Here is a 19,102-nt window from a genome sequence, read left to right as displayed (position 1 = left end):
AGGCCTTCTCGGCCCAGGCTGTGATGCTGCCCGCCAGGCTGGTGAGAGCTGTTCACTGTGGCTCCAAGCAGGCCTGCCCCAGTGGCCAGTGTCCGTGTGGGGCGTCGCTGGACACTGGCTCTTGGGCCCAAAAGTCCTGAGCGCGGTCTGCCCGGCCTGGAGCTCGGAACCCACTGGGAGGAGAAGGAGAGATGGGCTCTGAGGCTGCGCAGCCTTAGTGAGACGTCCGGGCTTGTTGGGTCTGGGGCCTGGGCTTTGCAGCCTGAGGCCTGGTGGCTCCTCAGTGCTGTTGCGCCTGCTTCCGCAGGACGCCGGGCAGGACCGGGAGCGGCTGACCTACTTCTTCAACCTGCCTGAAGCGCTCACCACCCTCCTGGTGCTGCTGACCACTGCCAACAATCCCGACGGTGCGGGGGCCGGGTGCAGGGTGGGACTGGGGGTGGGCGGGGGCACAGGGCTAGAGCTGAGCCTGGCACTGGGCGTGGGGGCCCCAAAGCCTCTTTGTCGAGAGCTGGGGATTAAAGGTGGAGCCCCCGCCTCCTCTTCCCTGTTTTTCTTTTTCTAGTGTCGCTTCTCTCTCCTGCTTCCCACCCTTTCCTTCCCCTTTCTTTCTAGTTTTCTTTCTCTGTTCCTTCTCCTCTTCCCCTCATTTCCTGAGTCCTGAGAAGCTAGAGGTGGATGCTCTTCTTTGTGGTGATGGACCGACCTGGGCTCAGCAGGCGCCTGGTGGCCTCCTCCTCTCTGAGGCTCAGCCCCACCATGTGTGAGGCCCCGGGGTCTCTGGGGGCTGCGACATTGACTGTGTCAGGGTTGCTGATGGGGCCTCTGTCTGCTCAGGCCGTGCATGTGGCCAGGAGGTGGGGGGGTTGCGGTCCTTGGGCTCAGCTGTAGCCTGGCCAGCCTGGCTGGGGCCTTTCGTCTCGGGCTGGGGGTGGTCACCAACCGTAGAGACCCTCCCAAGAGGTCAGCCACTGGCTTCCATACCTGGCGAGGTCTGTGCCCGGGACCCTGAGCACCGCTCCCACATGTGCTGTGAGTCCTCCCGTCACTGAGGGAGGGCTCAGCGTTGTCTGCAGGGGGTGCTCACAGGGACACATACAGGATGAGCATCCTCCTAAGGTAGTGAGTGCCCCGTGCCCACAGGTGTGCAAGCAGAGGTGTGAGGGGGCATAATTTGGGCAAGAAGGCCTTCCAGGTCCACCAACACAGGGCCCTCCTTTCTGTTGAAAAGACAGTGCTTTAAGACGAAGAAGGGGATCAGCTGGACGCTGGGATTACGCGTGTTTTATGTTCTCTGATTTCTTTCAGTGATGATTCCTGTGTATTCCAGGAACCGGGCCTACGCCATCTTCTTCATAGCCTTCACCCTGATCGGTGAGTCTGGGCAGGTCTGCAGGGGTCACTTGGGCAAGGTTCCGGGTGTGTTCCCCAACCCTGTGCCCTCACCTCGGTGTGACCTCTGTAGTTTTCACTCCGTGAGCACCGGCGACCTGTCCTCAGTGCCTGCTGGGCAGGCCAGGTGGTGCCCCCATCCATACACTAGGGCCTCGGGTCCCTGCCCTGCTCACTCAGCAAGCTTGCTGGTGACGGGCTGTGCCTGTGTTGACCCTCTGGGCCCCCGATGCTGCTGCTCCTCCAGACTCTGCCCCCTGCCCGCATGGTCCTCGCTGACCGTTTCGTCCCTGCTGACCGTGGCCTTTCCTCTCCCAAGGGAGCTTGTTTCTGATGAACCTGATGACGGCCATCATCTACAACCAGTTCCGGGGCTACCTGATGGTGAGCTGAGCTGCCCCCCTGCCCGGCTGTGCCTGGAGCAGCTGCCCCTGGAGGCCTGGCAGGGAGCTGACCAGCAGGGTGGCCCCGGGGCTGTGTAGGTGTGGACATGGGTGGGAGCGCGGGGTCTGTGGTGGTCTCGGCACTGCCACCGCCTCCCTTTTGTGGGTGAGGGGGACTGGGCCCATCCTCCCTCTCTGCCCCCCAGGGGGTGCTGGCCCCACAGCCACCCCGGCCCCTTCCCTGCCCCACCTCATCTAGGGGGAAACTACAAGAAGACTGAAACTCCCGGGGCAGTGACCACACCCCCCCACCCCCCATGTAGGTGGGCCGGGGACCCCAAGTCCACTGAGAAGGGATGCATACCTTAGTGAATTTCACAGCTGTGGCTGCCGGCAGGGCCTGGCCCTTGTTGTCTGTGACTGCCCCCCAATGCCCACAGGGCAAGGGGCTGTTCCCTGGGCTACGAGTGAGCTGGGCCTGTCTGGGGCGAGGGGCAGGGTGGCCAGGGACAGGGCTGGGCCACGCCCCTCAGCGCCATCCCCTTTGCAGATGTCTCTCCAGACCTCACTGTTGCGGAGACGGCTGGGGGCCCGGGCTGCCTACAAGGTCCTCTCGTCCGTGACAGCAGAGGGAGAAGCCCACTCCGAGCGGTGAGAGTGGGGGCTCCCGCCCCTCCCCCGAGGCTGGTCTGGGAGGGGTACTCATGGGAGGGGTTTCCTGAGCTCCCTGCTGGCAGTGGGTCGCAAGGCTCCTTTGGAGTCAAGCATCCCTGGGCGGGTTCCATGGTCCTGGTGTCTGGGTTAAATCATGTCCTCGTGACCTGCTGGAGATCCTGGTCTGGCGGGGGCTATGCACTCTGGCCTGTCCCCCGGGCGCCCTTCCCACACCCGAGCTGTGACTTGGGGTCCAGGATGAGAAAGGCCTGGGACACCCGTCCACTCTGCCCCCCACTCTGACAGCTTGGAGGCAGTGTCACAGAGCAGCTCAGGTCCCCGCTGCTCACTGGCCCTGGGGCCTGTGGGTCACATGCTCTAGCATCCTCAGCTGCTGCTCTCTAAGGCAGGACCATGGGGTCTCGGGATTTTGGAGACAGGAGGACCATCAAGCACTCCTTCCTGGAGAACTTGTCACTGCCCAGGCTGCTCGGGCCAGTGGTCAGGGCGCCCGAGGGTACTGAGTTGCCTGGGCTCACTGAAGGCATCTTCCCCACAGACTCGGGGTGAAGCCTGAGGATTTCTTGCAAGTGCTCCAGAAAGTCCAGCTGGACAGTGACCACAAACAGGCCATCACGGAGGTACTGGTCCCCCACCCCCGCCCCCCACCTGTGCCTCTGGGCTCCCTAGGTCACGTGGGTGTCATTTCAGGTCAGCCCGGCTGGCCTGGTCCTGTTGGGGCTGGGGGCGGCTCCCTTCCTGCCTTTGGCCTGGCTGCCCAGCACAGCTGTGCGTTCCTGCTTTGCAGAAGCTGCATTCCCACAGTGGTGGCCTGCTGTCAACTGATGAGTTTCAGAAACTCTTTGACGAGTTTGATAAGAGGGTGATTAAAGAGGTAACTGTGGCCGGGCCAGGGGCACCTGGGGTTAGCGGGGAAGTCCTCGGTGTCTCTTGGCGTTGATCACCTGGGTCACCTTTAGTGACCGGCGCCGGGACTCACCTTCCCAGGGATTCTGGCCCCTGGGGTGTTCATGGGAGCAGAGCTGGTGTGGCTCTTGGAAACTGGGGAGATTTTGTGACCTCATGAAATTCCCAGACCACAGGGACTGTAGTCCTGACCCAGGGAACTTTCCAGTTTTCTCCATTCTTCATGATAGACTTTTCTCCTCTTTTCACACGTCCTAACCCGGGAGGTTCCTGAGTTTGTCCAAAACCTTTGTCTGTTGTCCTTGACACTGATTTTTAAAGTTAGCAGGTGGGCTTCAGCATCCAGCTTAACACTGTGTCCACAGGACCCTGGCCCGCCTGCATTTTATGTGGCAGGTGTCTGGGAGGTGGCGGGGGAGGAGGTGCAGGGAGACAGCCGACCTGCCCCCAGGCAGACTGTGGGGCAGCAGAGGGGGCTGCCACTCCAGCCACCTGGCCTTGACAGGGCCGAGCTGGGCTCGAATGGGGATTGAAGAGGTGGAGTCAGTCGTCTCGTGTTGATAGGATCTCTCGCAGCTCAGTGTCACCGTTGAGTCAGTCAGCTCAGCTGCTGTAACAAGTATCACAGCCTGTGCGTGTGTGTGTGAAGTCTGGAGGTACTTAAATACCAGGGCTTATTGTCTCCAGTTCTGGAGGCTGGAATCTGAGATCCAGGCCTGGGCAGGGCTGGTTCCTCTCCTTGGTGTGTGGACGGCCATCCTCTCCCTGTGTCTTCATGTGGTTTTTCCTCTGTTGTGTGTCTGTCTTCTGATCTCCCCTTCTTATAAGGTCAGCAGTCCTGTGGGGTTAGGACCCACCCCAGTGACCTCATTTTAACTTAATTGCCTCTTGAAAGACCCAGTTTCCAAATATAGTCACATCTGAGGTCCTGGGGGTTAGGGTCTCAAAATACAAATTTTGGCAGATGCACCTTAGCCCACAAGTGTCTTCTCCAGGTCTTGTGATCAACCTCTGTGGCCCCAGGCCCCAGTCAGAGGTGGTTTTCCCTGAGAACATGAGGCTTTTTCATGTCCCCCAGAGGCAAGTCCTGTTTGGCCTGGAGCTATGGGTGCTGTATCCTCAAGCCCCTGGGTGGTCAGCAGCATCCTCATTGCAGGACCCATGGGGTATAGGAGATGGTTATAGGGACAGACAGGCAGACACTTGGTATGTTAACATATGTTACACCATCTGTGTCCAGGTGACTTAAAGGAAATAGTAAGTACGTGCCATCAGGTGCAGATTTTATAGAAACCGTGACGATGGTTTTCAAAGGATAGTAAATCCGGAAACACCTTTCTAGATGATGGTCCTGGGGCAGGAGGTTTGCCAGGCCCAGGAGGCAGCTCTTGGCAGCTGTTGTTGTTTTGATTTGCTGTGATCCAGCCCTTTTCTGGGTGCAGCCTGACCTGGATGAGAAAATGTTGGGAAGGTGGGCTCCTTCTCAGGGTTCACTGGGCCAGCCAGACCCTCCCTGGGCTCTTGCTAGCTGGCCTGTAGGATGCTGCTGGGTCCAGGTCGTCCAAGACCAACTCTCCCTTTGTCTTGAGTCAGGATCTGATATCAAAAGGAGGTGCTGTGGTTGTGGGGGTGGCTGATGTCAGGGCTCACGTTCAGGCCACGCCCTCCTCTGACCACGCCCCGTCTCTGACCACACCCTCCACTGGCCACGCCCCTCCTCTGGCCACACCTTTCTTACTGTGGTTCATGAGATGCTCTCTCTTCCCATATGCCCTAGATCTAAAGTCCAGAACTATGATTTGAGGTGGGTGTTTGGGTCCTAGAAGTCTGGGGAGCTGCGTTGTCCTTGTCTTGGTTTTATGACATCCTCCTTCCCCGCCAGTGCTGATTGCAAGCCGGCAGGCAGGTGCTTCAAGGCTTGTTAGCATGTGAGGGCTTGTCCCAGGTGCCCTGACAGGCTGTGATTTTGGAATCATTGCTGAAGAGAGGTGTTCTCTAGGTGGCTGATAGCAGGAAATCATGAGCCTTCATGAGAGCCCTCCAATGTATGGTCACCTGTCCATCAACCAGGCCTTAGTCCAGTGCTGGTCAGTTCATGCTAATTGGCTGCAGAGAAGGTACCATGCCAGCTTCTGAAAGCCTGTTTCTCTTTTACTTTTTTTGGCTGTGTCACATGGCATGTGGGATCTTAGTTCCCTGACCAGGGATTGAACCCATGACCCCTGCAGTGGAAGCCCGGAGTCCTAACAACTGGACCACCAGGGAAGTCCATGTTTTTCTTTTAATAAGATGCTTTTGAGGTTAAAAACATGGCAGGCATTCATTATAGATAGTAGAGAAAAATAGAAAAACCCACCCAACTGTCCACCTTCCAGGAAAACATTTCACGGAAATCATTTCAAGGTTTATTATTTCTTAATAATGATGTGATATATGAATTCATTCTTCTTGTAACAATTTTAACCTAAAGGATAATGCTGAAGTCTATTTTGGTCAATATATCAGTCTGGGTTTAGGCAGGTGACAGAAATCACGTAGAAATTTAACATCGAAAAGCATTAACTGTGATGAGAGTCACTGTAATGTATGGGGAAGCTCTGTGGTCCCCAAGGGTGGAGGAAGATGCCTGGGGAAGAACAGACCTAGGAGGGGACCCCTTCCCCAAGGCCAGGGTGCAGATGCCTTTGGAGAAGTTGTGGTCCAGACCCCAGGGGGACAGAGATGTTTGCTGGTTTACCTGGGCTGGAGCTGGTCTGCTGTCACTAGACAAGCAGGATGCTACCCACCGTCTAGGGTGCAGCAGGTGCTGGCCATGAGCAGAACGTGTGGAGTGGAGAGGGAATTGGGCACCAGGGCCGGCTGGCGGCCTCTGGGCACCAGTACCCATGTGGAGGACATTCTTATGGGGTCAGGCTGTGGCTGCAGGTCACCAGGGAACCGTGCGTCTGAGTGTGGGCCTGGGTCAGAGCTCCACAGGTGTTCTCCCCCAACTTGAGATGTGGTTATTGTGACAGAGGAGCCAAGTGTTCAGTTTGATCAGATTTAAATTTGAATCAAGTGGCCACGGGCAGTGAGTAGCCCCCACGTGGGATGGTCCATCTTGTGCTGCAATGACCGCTCTGCACCTCTGTCCTGGTGCACAGGCGGGGGCCTCTCTGAGGGGGAGCAGGTTGGTGTGAGTCTCTGGGGGGGCAGGTTTGCGTGGGTCTCTAGGGGGGAGCAAGTTGGCGTGGGTCTCTGGGGGGGCAGGTTGGCGTGGGTCTCTGGGGGGGAGCAGGTTGGCGTGGGTCTCTGGGGGGGAGCAGGTTGGCGTGGGTCTCTGGGGGAGCAGGTTGGCGTGGGTCTCGGGGGGGGCAGGTTGGCGTGGGTCTCTGGGGGGGCAGGTTGGCGTGGCTCTCTAGGGGGGCAGATTGGCGTGGGTTTCTGGGGGGGCAGGTTGGCTTGGGTCTCTGGGGGAGGGGGAGCAGGGTGGCATGGGTCTCTGCAGCAGGGGGAGCAGATTGGCATGGGAGTGCGGAGTCTCACGGGCATCTTCACGGTGTATTTGTTGCCCAGCTGCCCTCCTCTGATCAGGCTCCACTCCAACCTGGTGACGGTGTGTGAGTTACCTCCATTCTGTGCAAGTAATTTACGCGTGTCTTTTCGCGTGACACTTGGCACACATTTACGACGCCTGCGTGCTCGTCCATTGCGGGCTGCGTGCGGCATCAGTGCCCTTCTGGGTTATTTTCACGCCTCTCGGCATTAGACGTTTGTGACGATCATCTTCATGCATAAACCTGACACCTTGAGAGGTTTTCCTGAGGCTGGGGAGTCTGGGATGGGAGGCGAGGTGGGAACACTCTGAGTCCCAGGAGAAGGGGGTTGGGGGTCTCGGTCCCCGTGGCCGAGGCCGGCTCCACTGTGTTTCCGAGTGTGTGTGTCCCCCCAGCACCCGCCGCGGCCCGAGTACCAGTCTCCGTTTCTGCGGAGCACCCAGTTCCTCTTCGGCCACCACTACTTTGACTACCTGGGCAACCTCATGGCCCTCGGAAACCTCGTGACCATCTGCGTGAGTGCGGCTTTGCCCTGGCGTCGCTGCCCGCCGGCTCTCTCACCGGCCCCTGGGCTGAGCCGCTGACCGCTCTGGCTCCGCAGGTGTTCCTGGTGTTGGATGCGCACGTGCTGCCCAAGGACCGCGATGACTTCGTGCTGGGGGTGAGCTCTGCAGCCGCGGGGCTGTCATCCAGGGTGATAGGGCGTGAGGGGGCAGAGGGCACAGCCTCCCCACCTCGGGCCCGGATCCCTGGGAGGCAAGGCCATCCTGGTGCTTCACAGCGGAGTCTGTGGAGTAGGGAGACATAGGGTGTGGGGTTCGAGGGCCAGTCCGATAGCCAGGGGAGCCTGGGTTGGGGGGTACAAGTGTGCCAGTTGTGGTTGAAGCCGTGCCTGGGGTACAGGTCGTCCGAGGAGAGGATGTGGACCAAGAAGCAGGTGCTGAGATGCCCGTTTCTGGGGGTAGAGGGCTCGGGAAGAGCCTCCCAGAGGGGTGTGATGAGCAGCAGAGAAGTGGGAGGGGAGGGTCACATGGCCCCAGCGTGGGAGGGGGTGTCTGTGCGCCACGGGTTTCACCATGTGCAGCAGGGCGGGACCCGTGGGGCCCTGTGGACAGAGGTGCATGGATCTTATTGGCCCCACTGTGGGGGGGGATGTTGGGGGAGGTCAGGGAGCTGGGTGGCACCGGGACCAAACGCCGGGCGTTCTTCTCCCTTTCAGATTCTCAACTGCGTCTTTATCCTGTGCTACTTGCTGGAGATGCTGCTTAAGGTGTTCTCTCTGGGCCTGCAGGGCTACCTGTCCTACTCCAGCAACGTGTTCGATGGGCTCCTCACCATCGTCCTGCTGGTAAAGTCTGAGATGGCTGAGGCGCAGCCTCTCGGGCGGGTGGTGTGCACTCAGCCTGTGCACAGGGTCTCTCAGCTGCCCCTGGACCCCATGGGGCTGCAGGGCCTGGGGCTCCCGCCTCCAGTGACAAAGGGGCTGGCTCCCCTGGGCTCAGCTGCCTGGCAGGGGGCTACAGGAGGCTGGTTTCCGCTGCCTCTGTGGGTCATCAGGGCTGGGGCAGGGCGAGGGCAGGCTGCCTCTCCTGACACCCCAGGGACGCCTGCAAGGAACCTGCAGACCCTGCCAGCCAGCCCAGCCCCACCAAGGACAGTGGGGCCTCGGCGTGCGTGAGGGACAGGCAGGGTCTCAGGCACTGGGGGTCTTGGGAAGAGTTTCCCCAGATCCTGGGGGAATGAGGGGTCAGTCCTGGTGTGCACGTCGCAGCAGCGATATTAGTGCGATACTTACGTGTTTGACGGATCAGAGCCGTGGGCCCCCGGCAGCAGCAGGGAGGCAGCTGAGAGGAGGGCCTTCTGGTCCATCCTTGACCATAGTTTCTCCCGAGCCTGGAACTCCCGAGTCCCAGCCCTGCCCTCTGCACATCCAGCTCCACTCCTGAGGCCAGGGCATCCTTCTCAGCAGCGGGACGTCCCCACGTGGCACCAGCTGAGGGGGCAGGACCGGCTGTGGTTTCTCCCCAGAACCCTTCGGGGTTAAGAGCCACCGGTGGGCCTGCCGTAGCGAGCCTTCTTCTCTTTTGTGATTAAAGGTTTTGGAGATCTCCACTCTGGCTGTGTACGGCTTCCCACACCGGGGCTGGTATGTGTCACGGAGAACCCGGGGAGGCCTGGCTAGCGCCCCAGGGAAGGGTGTGCGTCCGGCCTCCAGCCGCTGGTGCGGGCCTCTGTAGGGCCGAAGGCCTGACTCTCGGGCGAGTGGCCGCAGCTCTTGCCCTGCCGAGGCCTGAGGGGTCAGGCGTCTTCTCCACCCTTGGGGACTCTGCCATAAAGGCCTTGTGGCCACCTTCAGGACGACCGTGTTCCCAGAGCCAGGGTGGGAGGCTCTGGAGGGCCCCTGCGATGGGACCTGGGGCCCAGGTGTGCCGGGGGCCAGAAGCAGGGAGGCCCCCACCATCACTTCCCACCCTGGGCGTCAGTTCACCTCCCCACAGACATCAGGGTGGCTCAGGGCTTGCTGAACTCAATGCTGCCCCCAGTTCTGGCCACGCGGAGGTATGGACATTTGGCCAGGGGTCCCAGGGCGCCTTGCGGCGTGGTGTGTGGCAGCCTTGGGGGTCTCACTGCCTAACGCACAGCTGCACTGGTGAACTCGTGTGCTGACCTCGCCCTCCGGTGGCCCTCGCCCCTCGGTCCGTCGGCCGGGCTCCTTCGTCTTAGTGGAGCGGTTGGGAGTTGTCTGACGAGGATGGGCTGAATGAGTCCTGCCCCTCGGGGTCTTGGGGGGGGTCTGTGTCAAGGAGGACAGAGACGGAAGCAGTGAAGCCTCAGTGCCCGCCCAGCAGCTGTGGGGCCTGTCAGCTCTCCTTGTTTCTCACGTGCACTAAAAACCCGCAGGGCGCTTCTGGTGGGAGGTGGTGAGGGGTGCGTCCTGGGTGAGAATGGGTTAAATTTAAATAGAAACGAGAGCACAGTAAGGCCCAGGAGGGACGCCCAGGGGACGGGGTCACAGCCAGGGGCAAGGTCAGAGGATAGGAGACAGCTCCGGGGCCATGTCCCTGCCAGCCCTGCTGGGACCAAGCTGGGCGTCTGGAGCCCCAGGGTTCTCCCGTGGGAGATGGGGTCATGTAGCCCTGCACCACGTGGGGGGCTGTGCCCTGGGAGGTGTTGCCATGAGTGCCCTGGGCCGCGGGCATGGGCGGCTCAGGCTCTGCCCTCCCATCTTGACAGAGCTTTTCGGGTTGGCGGCGCCTGTGGGGCGACTCCCTGGCATCCCTGGTGGCTCTCTCTGCGTCTCTGTCTCGGGACCACGCGTCTCCTGGCGTCTCCTCGCCCGCCAACCCGTCTCCGCTTGTCTCTGCAGGAAGCCGACGATGCTGGGCCTGCTGTCGCTGTGGGACATGACGCGGCTGGTGAATGTGCTCATTGTCTTCCGCTTCCTACGCATCATCCCCAGCATGAAGGTACTGCCCGCGCCTGCCGGGCCTCACTCTGGGGGCGGGCACGCCTAGCGGGCAGGGACCAGGGCTGAGCACTGTCCCCCCAAGTACCTGGGGTCCCTCTGCGTGTGCCCCAGCCTTGCATCTTGGCTGGGCAATGTTGGAGGCAGTTGGGAGCATAAGAGCGTCCAGCCCAGACAGCAAGCAGGGGTGTGGGTGGGACCTGGGGGGGGTCTCATGCTCCTTGGGGTCCCTGGCCTTTGTGGGGAGCCAGTGTGCTCCCAGGCATCCTGAGTTTCTGAACAGCCTTGGCACGGGCTGCCGGTGGCTACTGGTACCCCCTCTGAGGACCCCCGGTGCAGGAGTGGAGTGGCTTGTGACCACCATCTCTGAGCCCTGGTTTCTCATAATGTTCCCACCAGGAGTAGCCCCAACTTTGGGAGGTGGGCGGTCTGGGTGCGCAAGCCTAGCCCCCACCCGGCCCGGGGCGGGGATGTCTCTCCTGTCTGCTTTCCAGAGCACTTCTCGGGAGAAAACCTGAGGACACCTACCTGCCCCCTTTCTGAGTGTCCGGGTCCTTCCCCTGTGTGTGTCCTGCCAGGCTGTGTACCTGGCCTGGCCGGGGGTGACCCATCATCACCCAGTGGTATTTCTCATCTGAAGGCAGTCCTGGGTGCAGAGGAGGACTGTAGCCCTGAGTCCTCCATACATACACACACCTGTGTGACCCTGCACGTGCAGTGCACACAGGCACGTGATCACACACACCCAGAGCACACACAAAATCATACACATGTGCACGTAATCACACACGTCATCTCACACACACACACGCATGCACACACCAACAGATGCATTTGCATGTAACTGCACAATTATACACACACACATGCATGTAACCACACACATACACATAATCATACAGTTGGGCACAATACAAGCACAAGTGTATATATACATATGTGTACGTGCTCACACACATGATCATGTACAGACATGTACACACATGCATGTACACATGTGCATATAATCACACGTGTCCACACGTACAGCAGAGTTCCCGCCTGCTAGTGTCCGGCGCTGTTTCTCCTGACTTACCAAGTGGGGAAACTGGCTGCTTGGAAAGCTGGTCTCTGGGGCTTAGATTCACGTGTACCAGGGTCCCCGGCTGGGTCTCTGAGGCCCCACACCTCAAATCACGTCATCCAGGGGCTGACTGGCCATCTACAGGTCAGCATTTCTCAGGAGCCTCCAGACCAGCTTTAGTGGGCTGGTGGGCAGTGTGGGCCAAGGCCCTGCACATCGTGGCTTCACCAGCAGTCTTAGAGGTGTCTGCATGTATAGGGGTTTGTGTGTGGGGGTGGGCGAGTGTGTGTACAGGTGAAGTGCGTGTGGGTGCATGTACAAGTGTGTGTACAGGGGAGGTGGGTGTGCATGTATGTGTACAGGTGATATATGTGTGTGTGTGTAGGTGTGTGTACAAGTGAGGTGTGGGTGCGTGTGTGCAGGTGTATGTACAGGTGATGTGTGTGTGTGCAGGTGTGCGTACAGGTGAAGTGTGTGTGGGTGCATGTACAAGTGTGTATATAGGGGAGGTGGGTGTGCATGTGTACAGGTGATATATGTGTGTGTGCAGGTGTGTGTATAGGTGTGTGTACAGGGGAGGTGGGTGTGCATGTGTACAGGTGATATGTGTGTGTGTGTATAGGTGTGTGTACAGATGTGTGTACAGGTGAGGCGGGTCACCCGCTCTCTTGCCATGTCAGCTGATGTCCCTGGTGGCCAGCACCATCCTGGACCTGATCAAGAACATGCGGGCCTTTGGCGGGATCCTGGTGGTGAGTCTGGCCTCCTGTGCTGGCCTCTCGAGGGGAGCAAGGCCGGGCCACTGGGCGGGCAGCCGGAGCTCTTCCCAGTAGTGGCCTTCAGAAGGAGGGTCCCTGTGTTCGGGTGGGTGACTGAGGCCCGGGAAACCCAGGGCAGGGCGGGACGCTGGAGAGAGGAGCTGGGGTGGTCTGGTGGGAGGCGCGGCCCAACCACACCGCCTTCCCGGGCCAGAGAGCCTCCTGGTCCCTTCCGAATCTCTCGTGTGTCCTGGGCCCTGGGCCACACGGAGAGGTGAAAAACTAATGGGCCCCCTGGGGCCCACAGAGGCCCCAGAGTGGTCAGCCATCCTTGCTTGAGGATTTGGGGAACTCACAGCCGCTTTTGCTGAGAGAGTCTCGATGTCCCCTACCCTGGGCCAGGCCCCCCCCTCCCCCAACCCCGCCCTGGGGTGCTGCCAGCTCTGCCTGTGGCCCTGCTTGAGCAGGGGGCCCGAGTGCTGCTTCAGGCACGAGGCCTGGCAGGAAGGAGAGGGGGTGATGAAGCCCTGCTGTTGTGGATGCCAGGGGGCTCCGTGGTGCCCGGGGCTGTCATGGGATGCTCAGGGGACCTGCTTCAGGCACTGCCCACAGGCCCCAGTCTGCCTCGTGGAGGAAACAGGCCCGGAGAGGGGCTGGGTTAGCCTGGGGGTGCGCCTCGTCCTCCGCCCCCCAGGCACATTAGCGACGGGTCAGGGGCGACTGGCAGCCCCTTCTCTGACTGTGGCACACAGCTGCCCAGGGGCGCACCTCGGACGCCTGCTGATGAACATGGGGAGGGCGGTGGGCTTCTCCCAGAGGGACGTGGCTGCTCCTGGCCCTCTTCCCGGGACCTTCTGCAGCCCCCGCTGCCCAGCTCTCCGTGGGGCCCACATCTGCCCTGGAGGAGGGCTCACAGCCCCGTTTCTCCCCCTGGGAGCAGAGTCCCCGTGTCCCCGGGGAGGAACCCCTGCTGGCACACGGCCCCTAGCAGGCTCTGTCTGGATGTGTGGGGTCCCCCGGGGAGGAACCCCTGCTGGCACACGGCCCCTAGCAGGCTCTGTCTGGATGTGTGGGGCCCCCCGGGGAGGAACCCCTGCAGGCACAGGGCCCCTAGCAGGCTCTGTCTGGATGTGGGCCCCCTCCGCAGGCACAGGGCCCCTAGCAGGCTCTGTCTGGATGTGGGGCCCCCCCCCGCAGACGTGCAACGCCGACGGCCCGCCTGCCCCCCCAGGTGATCTACTACATCTTCGCCGTCGTCGGCATCAGCCTGTTCCGGGGCGTTGTCGTGGCCCCTAGAAACAGCAGGTGAGCTGGGTCCTGGAGGTGCAGCAGGAGTGCCTCCGGGGACGCTGGAGCCGGGGTGAGGCCTCAGAGGTGGTGTGGGGTCAGCTCCCCAGGAGGGACCTCCTGGGTCCCCTTTCTTCCTTGGTCTCCCTGCCTCCCCCCCTCCACCCCTGCTCTAGCAGTCCTCTCTAGAATCTGCAATGAGGGTGACCCTTGACCCCGGGCCCCTTTCTGGACCTGCAGCCGAGGCCGCTTGCTGCAAAAGGGGTGTTCAGGGCTCGGCCTAAACTGTGAGGCCCTCCCCCGGCCCGCCTCTGCCCGTGTGTCCACAGCACTGGCCTCGCTGCCCTCAGCACCTCCTCAGTTGCGGGGAACGTCCTCTTTGTCCCCCTTTCTCAAGGGCCCGCTGGGTCCATGCAGAGCAGGGTCTGAGGCAGGGCTGGGCACCCGGATGTGTGTCCCACCACAGCCCCCACACTGACCGGATTGTGCACGCCCAACCCTCCCCGCAGCCTGGCCTCTGACAATGGTTCAGCGCCCTGCGGGAGCTTCGAGCAGCTGGAGTACTGGCCCAACAACTTCGACGACTTTGCAGTGAGTCCCGCGCCCCCTGCCCCTCGGTATCCCACCCGCCGCCCCTGCTCCCCGCGGCCTCCTGGAACCCCCGTCTGCCCCCTGCAGGCCGCCCTGGTCACTCTGTGGAACGTGATGATTGTGAACAACTGGCAGGTGTTCCTGGACGCCTTCCGGCGCTACGCGGGCCCGTGAGTGACCCGGCCTGGCCGCCCCTCTGCGTGGGGTGCGCGTCTGGGTCTAACTTCTTGGGGTCACAGGGCGTGCGGAGCAGCAGGTGGCTTCTGGGGGGGCCTGTGACCTGGGGTGAAGGGGCTCAGCCCGGAGCTTGGAGAGCTCAGATGGCCCTGGCACTGGGCCAGGTCCAAGCCCCAGCCCCGCTCTTCCCAGCCGACTGCCCCTAAAGGCCAGGCTGGGCCAGCCTGGGGGTTCGGGCGGAAACAGCGACAGGGAGCAGGGAGCGGCGGGTCCAGAAGGGGGCTGCGCTGGGCTCACGGGCGCCCCCCGGCCTCCCCCTCATTCTCCACAGGTGGTCCGAGGTCTACTTTGTGCTGTGGTGGCTGGTGTCGTCGGTCATCTGGGTCAACCTGTTCCTGGCTCTGATTTTGGAGGTAGTGGGCACCCCCAGCCCAGGCTCTTCTCCGCTGGAGTTTCTAACTTGCTGAGGTGGGGTCCACCTGGATCTTGGTCGAAGAGCCTGTGCTAGGTCCCCAGGGCCCTGGCGTGCGGCTCTGCCCTCCCTCGGGGCAGCTCGTCCTGAAGGCTCCTGACCTTTGACCTGTGGGGTGGGGCTGGAGGAGGGCCGTCAGGGAACCAACCGCTTCTGTAGGGGCCGGGGGTCTTGTCGGGCCTCGGGTCTCTGTGTCCAGGGGGAGCTTCTCAGCCAGGTCGGCACAGGAGAGGTCCACGCAGGGCCTGGGCCTACCCGCCACCCATCCCTCCCTCCCTCCTGCCAGAACTTCCTTCACATGTGGGACCGCCGCAGCCACCTGCAGCCCCTCGCGGAGGAGCTGGAGGACACCTCTGAGATGACCGAGGAGCTCCCGTTCAGGTGCGTGGGGGAGGGCGAGGGAAGGGGTGCGGGGCGTGGGGCCGGAGGCGGGGCGAGAGGGCGGGTGGGAGGCGGGGCAAGAGGGTGCGGGGCGTGGGGCAGGAGGCGGGGCGAGAGGGAGGGCGGGAGGCGGGGCGAGAGGGAGGGCGGGAGGCGGGGCGTGGGGCCGGAGGCGGGGCGAGAGGGAGGGCGGGAGGCGGGGCGAGAGGGAGGGCGGGAGGCGGGGCGTGGGGCGGAGGCGGGGCGTGGGGCGGAGGCGGGGCGTGGGGCGGAGGCGGGGCGAGAGGGAGGCGGGGCGTGGGGCCGGAGGCGGGGCCGAGAGGGAGGGAGGCAGTGGGCAGGCGCTCCATTTGGGACCTCCGGACTGCCTCTGCTCCTGCCGCTGGGCTGAGTTGCTCTCACCATGAGCGTATGTAGGCAATAAGTGAAAACCTCGGCCCCTCTTCCCCATGGTAACCTGGAGCTGACTCAGAGAAGCGACTGCCGTCTCAGGCGGCCGCACCGCCCTCTCTGAACGTCTGTGTGTGTCACAACCGCACAGAGTGGGCTTCTCCCGGCCTTTGAGGGACTCCCCGTAAACATCCCAGAGGTGGACCCAAGCCCCCTGCAGGTGGTTCCCCGCAGCTCCTGGTCCCAAGAAGCCCTGAGTCTTCTGCGTCAGCCCTGCGCACCTGCTCCCCTGCAGGCGCCCAGGGCGCCCCGTCCATCGTCTCCCCCGTTCCACAGGGACGTCCTGGAGGAGCCCACGGAGGAGGAGCTGGTGGAGAAGCTGAGCCGCCACCCGCACCTGCAGCTGTGCAGGTGACGTCCGGACGCCTTCCCGGCTGCAGCGGCTCGCGGCCAGGCGGCCTCGGGAGGCTCTCGGGCCCGGGAGGAGGCGGCCGCGGCCCAGAGGAGGGGCCGTCCCTTTGGGTAGACCCGCTGTGCGGACCGAGGCTAGACAGGCGCAGGCCCTGATTCGCAGCCGAGCAGGACCACTCCGCAGCCCCTCGGGTGCTGTTCACGCCACTTTTCCTTTATAAGCTGCTTCCGAGGGACTTCCTTTTCTAAATACAGACAGCGGGTGACTCCACAGGGACCACTGACACGAGTGAAAGGAGACGCAGCGGCCTTTGCCTCGCACCCTGCCGTTTCCGTGGTGCCTTTGCTGCTGGTGGCCTTCAGGGACCAGGGGCCCCCTCAAGGCCCACACTGGCCGACTGGCAGCTTTCCAGGGCATTAAGCTTGGAATCCTGGTTTTACACAAGAATCTGGACTGTTTTATTATTTTATGGCTCGTGTGAGTGTGATCGAGTGTGTTTCTTTCTGGGTGAGAACGCCAGTCATCCTTATCAGTAGGCCTCAGGAAGTGTGAGGTTGTTGCCTACTGGAACGGGACTGCTTCTGTGGAGCGGGGCTGCCAGGGCTCAGCCAGTCGGGAACCAGTGCTGTGGCCAGACCAGCCCTCGCGGTTCTTACTGTGTTTGCAAGAAGCCTTTCAGTAACAGCCGTCAGGAAACTTTGGAAAAAATAAAGATTTATTACCTACAAGACCTGGAAATTACCTAGTGCACCTGGACCCATACAGCGAGGTCACAGGCAGAGAGAGAGACAGACCGTGGCCTGGGGTTCTGCTTTTATTGGGATTGAGGGTTTCAGGGGACTCACTCTTGGTTGGTGAATTTAAAACATAAGAGCAGGAATTTAAAATGAAGGAAGATAAAAAGTGGCCCAAATGGTCAGTTATCAAAATGAAAGATTTCTAAAACAAATCTTAGAGCAGAAAGGTGCACAGTGTGTTTGAGATACTCTGAAGTGGATGCTTCTGCAATCAGAGCTTAAGAAAACTATTGCCAGGGCTTTTGCTACCCCAGGTATGATTATATAGGTTGTGCACTGCACAAGAGTACCCAGCTACAAAGGTGTGTCCTGGCATTGGCTGTCTACCCTATAAGAGGGACCCTTTCTCTAATTTGCATAAAGACATATGAGTCAGGGATGGCCCTACTCTGTGCGTTCTCACGGTGTGTGACGGGGGACTGCGGTGGGGAGGAGGGGAAAGCGCAGTGTGTGGCAGGCCACGTTGCCACTTGGTCCATCGTAGATCCAGATAAGTGGGATGCTCCTCAGGTTTGGGGGACCTTTGGAGGTAGTGAGGTCTGTCCCAGGCGTGCTCCTCGTGCGTTCCTGGAAGGCTGGTTTTGGGGTGGGGAGACCTTGGCGGGGCAGTGGTTTACAAGTCATACCCAGCTTGGTTGGCTGCCCTGTTTGCTGGCTGTATTTCCACCCCACCTCAAGGTCTGAGCGCCATCTAGTGGCGGACTCTGGTTCAGTTGACTGTTGCCTTGACGCTGTGATCCCTGGCTTAACCAGGTGGCACAGCGGTAAAGAGTCCACCTGCCAATGCTGGGTTTGATTCCTGGGCTGGGAAGATCCCCTGGGAGAGGAAATGGCAACCCACTCCAGTATTCTTGCGTGGAAAATCCCATGGACAGAGGTGCCTGGCAGGCTAAGAGTCAGGCTAGAGTCAGACACGACTAAATTCCCTTAACACGCACACACATGTGATCCCCAGGGGATAGCTCATCGTTTTCCCCAGACCCCTGGAGACCTGCTTCCTCTTTGACCTTCTCATGGTACAAGGCTGGGAGCCCGGCCTCACTGGGTTGCAAGCCTGTCTACTCAGGCCTGGTTCTAGTGGGCAGTGTGCCCGCTGCCTTGTCCTCAGGCTGGTCCCAGCCCTGAGGGTCCACCACCTCCCCGTTCCATGGCCTGTGTGCAGAGAAGCACCCTGTAGGTACACTGTCACGCAGCAGATAACTCCAGACAACCTACGCTGGGCTCTGGGGGACAGCGCTGTTCAGAGAGGCTGGCTCTGCCCAGGGAGGGAGTGACTGAAGCTGGAGCTGGTCCCACTGTGCCGGTACCTTCTGACCACTGGCTGGGGTACCTGTAGCTCCATAGGGCACATCGTTTGCCTACCTCAAGTGATGTCAGCTTCAGAACCTTTGTCCAAAAGAGAGCTAGGGCTGAAGTGAAGGCTGATCTGGGGCCGGAGTCTTGTCCAGCTGGCACATGCAGCCCCCATGTTGGGGGGCAGGTCTCACTTCTCACCCCACCCAGCTTGGGACCACCTGCTGCCTGGAGCTTTGGCTGTGAGCTGGTTTCCTGGTCTGCGGGGAAGGGCTGGGGTTGGCAGGACCAAGTTCACACCTGGCATCTCACTCAAGAACTTCCTGTGATCCCAGCTTCCCGGTGGAGGTGCTGAGGTCATGTCTATGATCTCCCAGGACAGATGACTTCAACACTTTTTAAATATTTATTTTTTTGGCTGTGCCGGTCTTAGTTGCGGCATGTGGCATCTTGGTTCTCTGACCAAGGATCAACCCCGGGCCGCCTGCATTGGGAGCACAGAATCTTATTTGCTGGACTACCAGGGAAGTCCCAACCTCAAAAGTTTTGAAGAGCAGCCAGTGATAATATAATGGCTCCCTAACTGGGTTTTTGTGAGGTTCCCTTATGCACTGCAGGTTCTGTGGTCTTTGCAGGAATATCGCAGAAGGAGTGCATTCTGGCAGGTGGTGTGCAGTTTTTGTTGTTCCACGCTGGTGGCCAATCTTCCTACTGGGTTGGGGTGGTGGATGCTAGGCTGCCTGGTATAAAGTAACTTGCTCTCCTTTTGTGATGAATGAGTGGGGAGGAGCTTTGACCCCGTGTGAATATCCTATTTCTCACTCAACTTTCTTCTCCTGCCCTGCTTCCATCTGTGTGGATCGTGGTTTCTTTTATTCAGTGGGTTATAGTCTGTTACTGGATTTTATTTCAAGCCCAAATCATCATTTTGGCCGGGGGAAAGGCCTTCGCCCTAGCTTTTGTGTCCGTTGGCTATGTACCTACTAGCCTTTGAACATTTCTTTGCTTTCTGGCGTGAAAAGGTATTTCAGGCCTATCTTGTACCTTCTTTCCCCCAGCCCTGGTACGAGCCATTTCTCCAAGAACCCGTGTTCCTTTAAGTGAGAAAAGCTTTAGGGACCAA

The 19,102-nt window shown here is 60.5% G+C and overlaps 1 protein-coding gene and 1 long non-coding RNA gene across 14 annotated transcripts in view; one reads left to right on the top strand and one right to left on the bottom strand.

Annotated features, from left to right (window-relative positions):
* The window catches only part of TPCN2 (two pore segment channel 2), a 29,173-nt gene extending 12,556 nt beyond the window's left edge, over positions 1-16,617 (top strand). For 2 of the 13 annotated variants that reach the window (XR_014067889.1, XR_014067888.1), the window contains 19 exons: positions 308-407; positions 1,309-1,374; positions 1,712-1,776; positions 2,326-2,426; positions 2,989-3,070; positions 3,238-3,324; positions 7,288-7,407; positions 7,494-7,553; positions 8,112-8,240; positions 8,989-9,038; positions 10,260-10,359; positions 12,102-12,173; positions 13,411-13,484; positions 13,976-14,057; positions 14,145-14,262; positions 14,566-14,647; positions 14,993-15,087; positions 15,814-15,931; positions 15,980-16,617. Coding sequence is in view for 8 of the 13 variants with exons in the window: in XM_081537911.1 (XP_081394037.1) it covers positions 308-407; positions 1,309-1,374; positions 1,712-1,776; positions 2,326-2,426; positions 2,989-3,070; positions 3,238-3,324; positions 7,288-7,407; positions 7,494-7,553; positions 8,112-8,240; positions 8,989-9,038; positions 10,260-10,359; positions 12,102-12,173; positions 13,411-13,484; positions 13,976-14,057; positions 14,145-14,227; positions 14,566-14,647; positions 14,993-15,087; positions 15,814-15,892 (1,527 nt within the window). In the remaining 5 variants the exon portion in view is untranslated. Of the gene's footprint in view, positions 1-307; positions 408-1,308; positions 1,375-1,711; positions 1,777-2,325; positions 2,427-2,988; positions 3,071-3,237; positions 3,325-7,287; positions 7,408-7,493; positions 7,554-8,111; positions 8,241-8,988; positions 9,039-10,259; positions 10,360-12,043; positions 12,522-13,410; positions 13,485-13,975; positions 14,058-14,144; positions 14,263-14,565; positions 14,648-14,992; positions 15,088-15,813 lie in introns of those variants that run through there. The other 11 variants (XM_081537911.1, XM_081537909.1, XM_081537910.1 and 8 more) reach the window with 8 other exon arrangements.
* LOC145524856 (uncharacterized) lies at positions 1,260-4,948 on the bottom strand. The gene is made up of 2 exons (XR_014067893.1): positions 2,140-4,948; positions 1,260-1,731 (listed from the first exon to the last, which is right to left on the bottom strand). It is a non-coding gene; the product is annotated as an uncharacterized LOC145524856 (long non-coding RNA).
* Positions 16,618-19,102: the final 2,485 nt, after the last annotated feature.

This window comes from Giraffa tippelskirchi, chromosome 10 (genome assembly GCF_054371585.1).
Source record: "Giraffa tippelskirchi isolate mGirTip1 chromosome 10, T2T-mGirTip1v1.2.pri, whole genome shotgun sequence".
NCBI classification, from domain to species: domain Eukaryota; kingdom Metazoa; phylum Chordata; class Mammalia; order Artiodactyla; family Giraffidae; genus Giraffa; species Giraffa tippelskirchi.
Note: the sequence above shows the minus strand (reverse complement) of the source record. Positions and strands in the feature narration are given on the sequence as shown.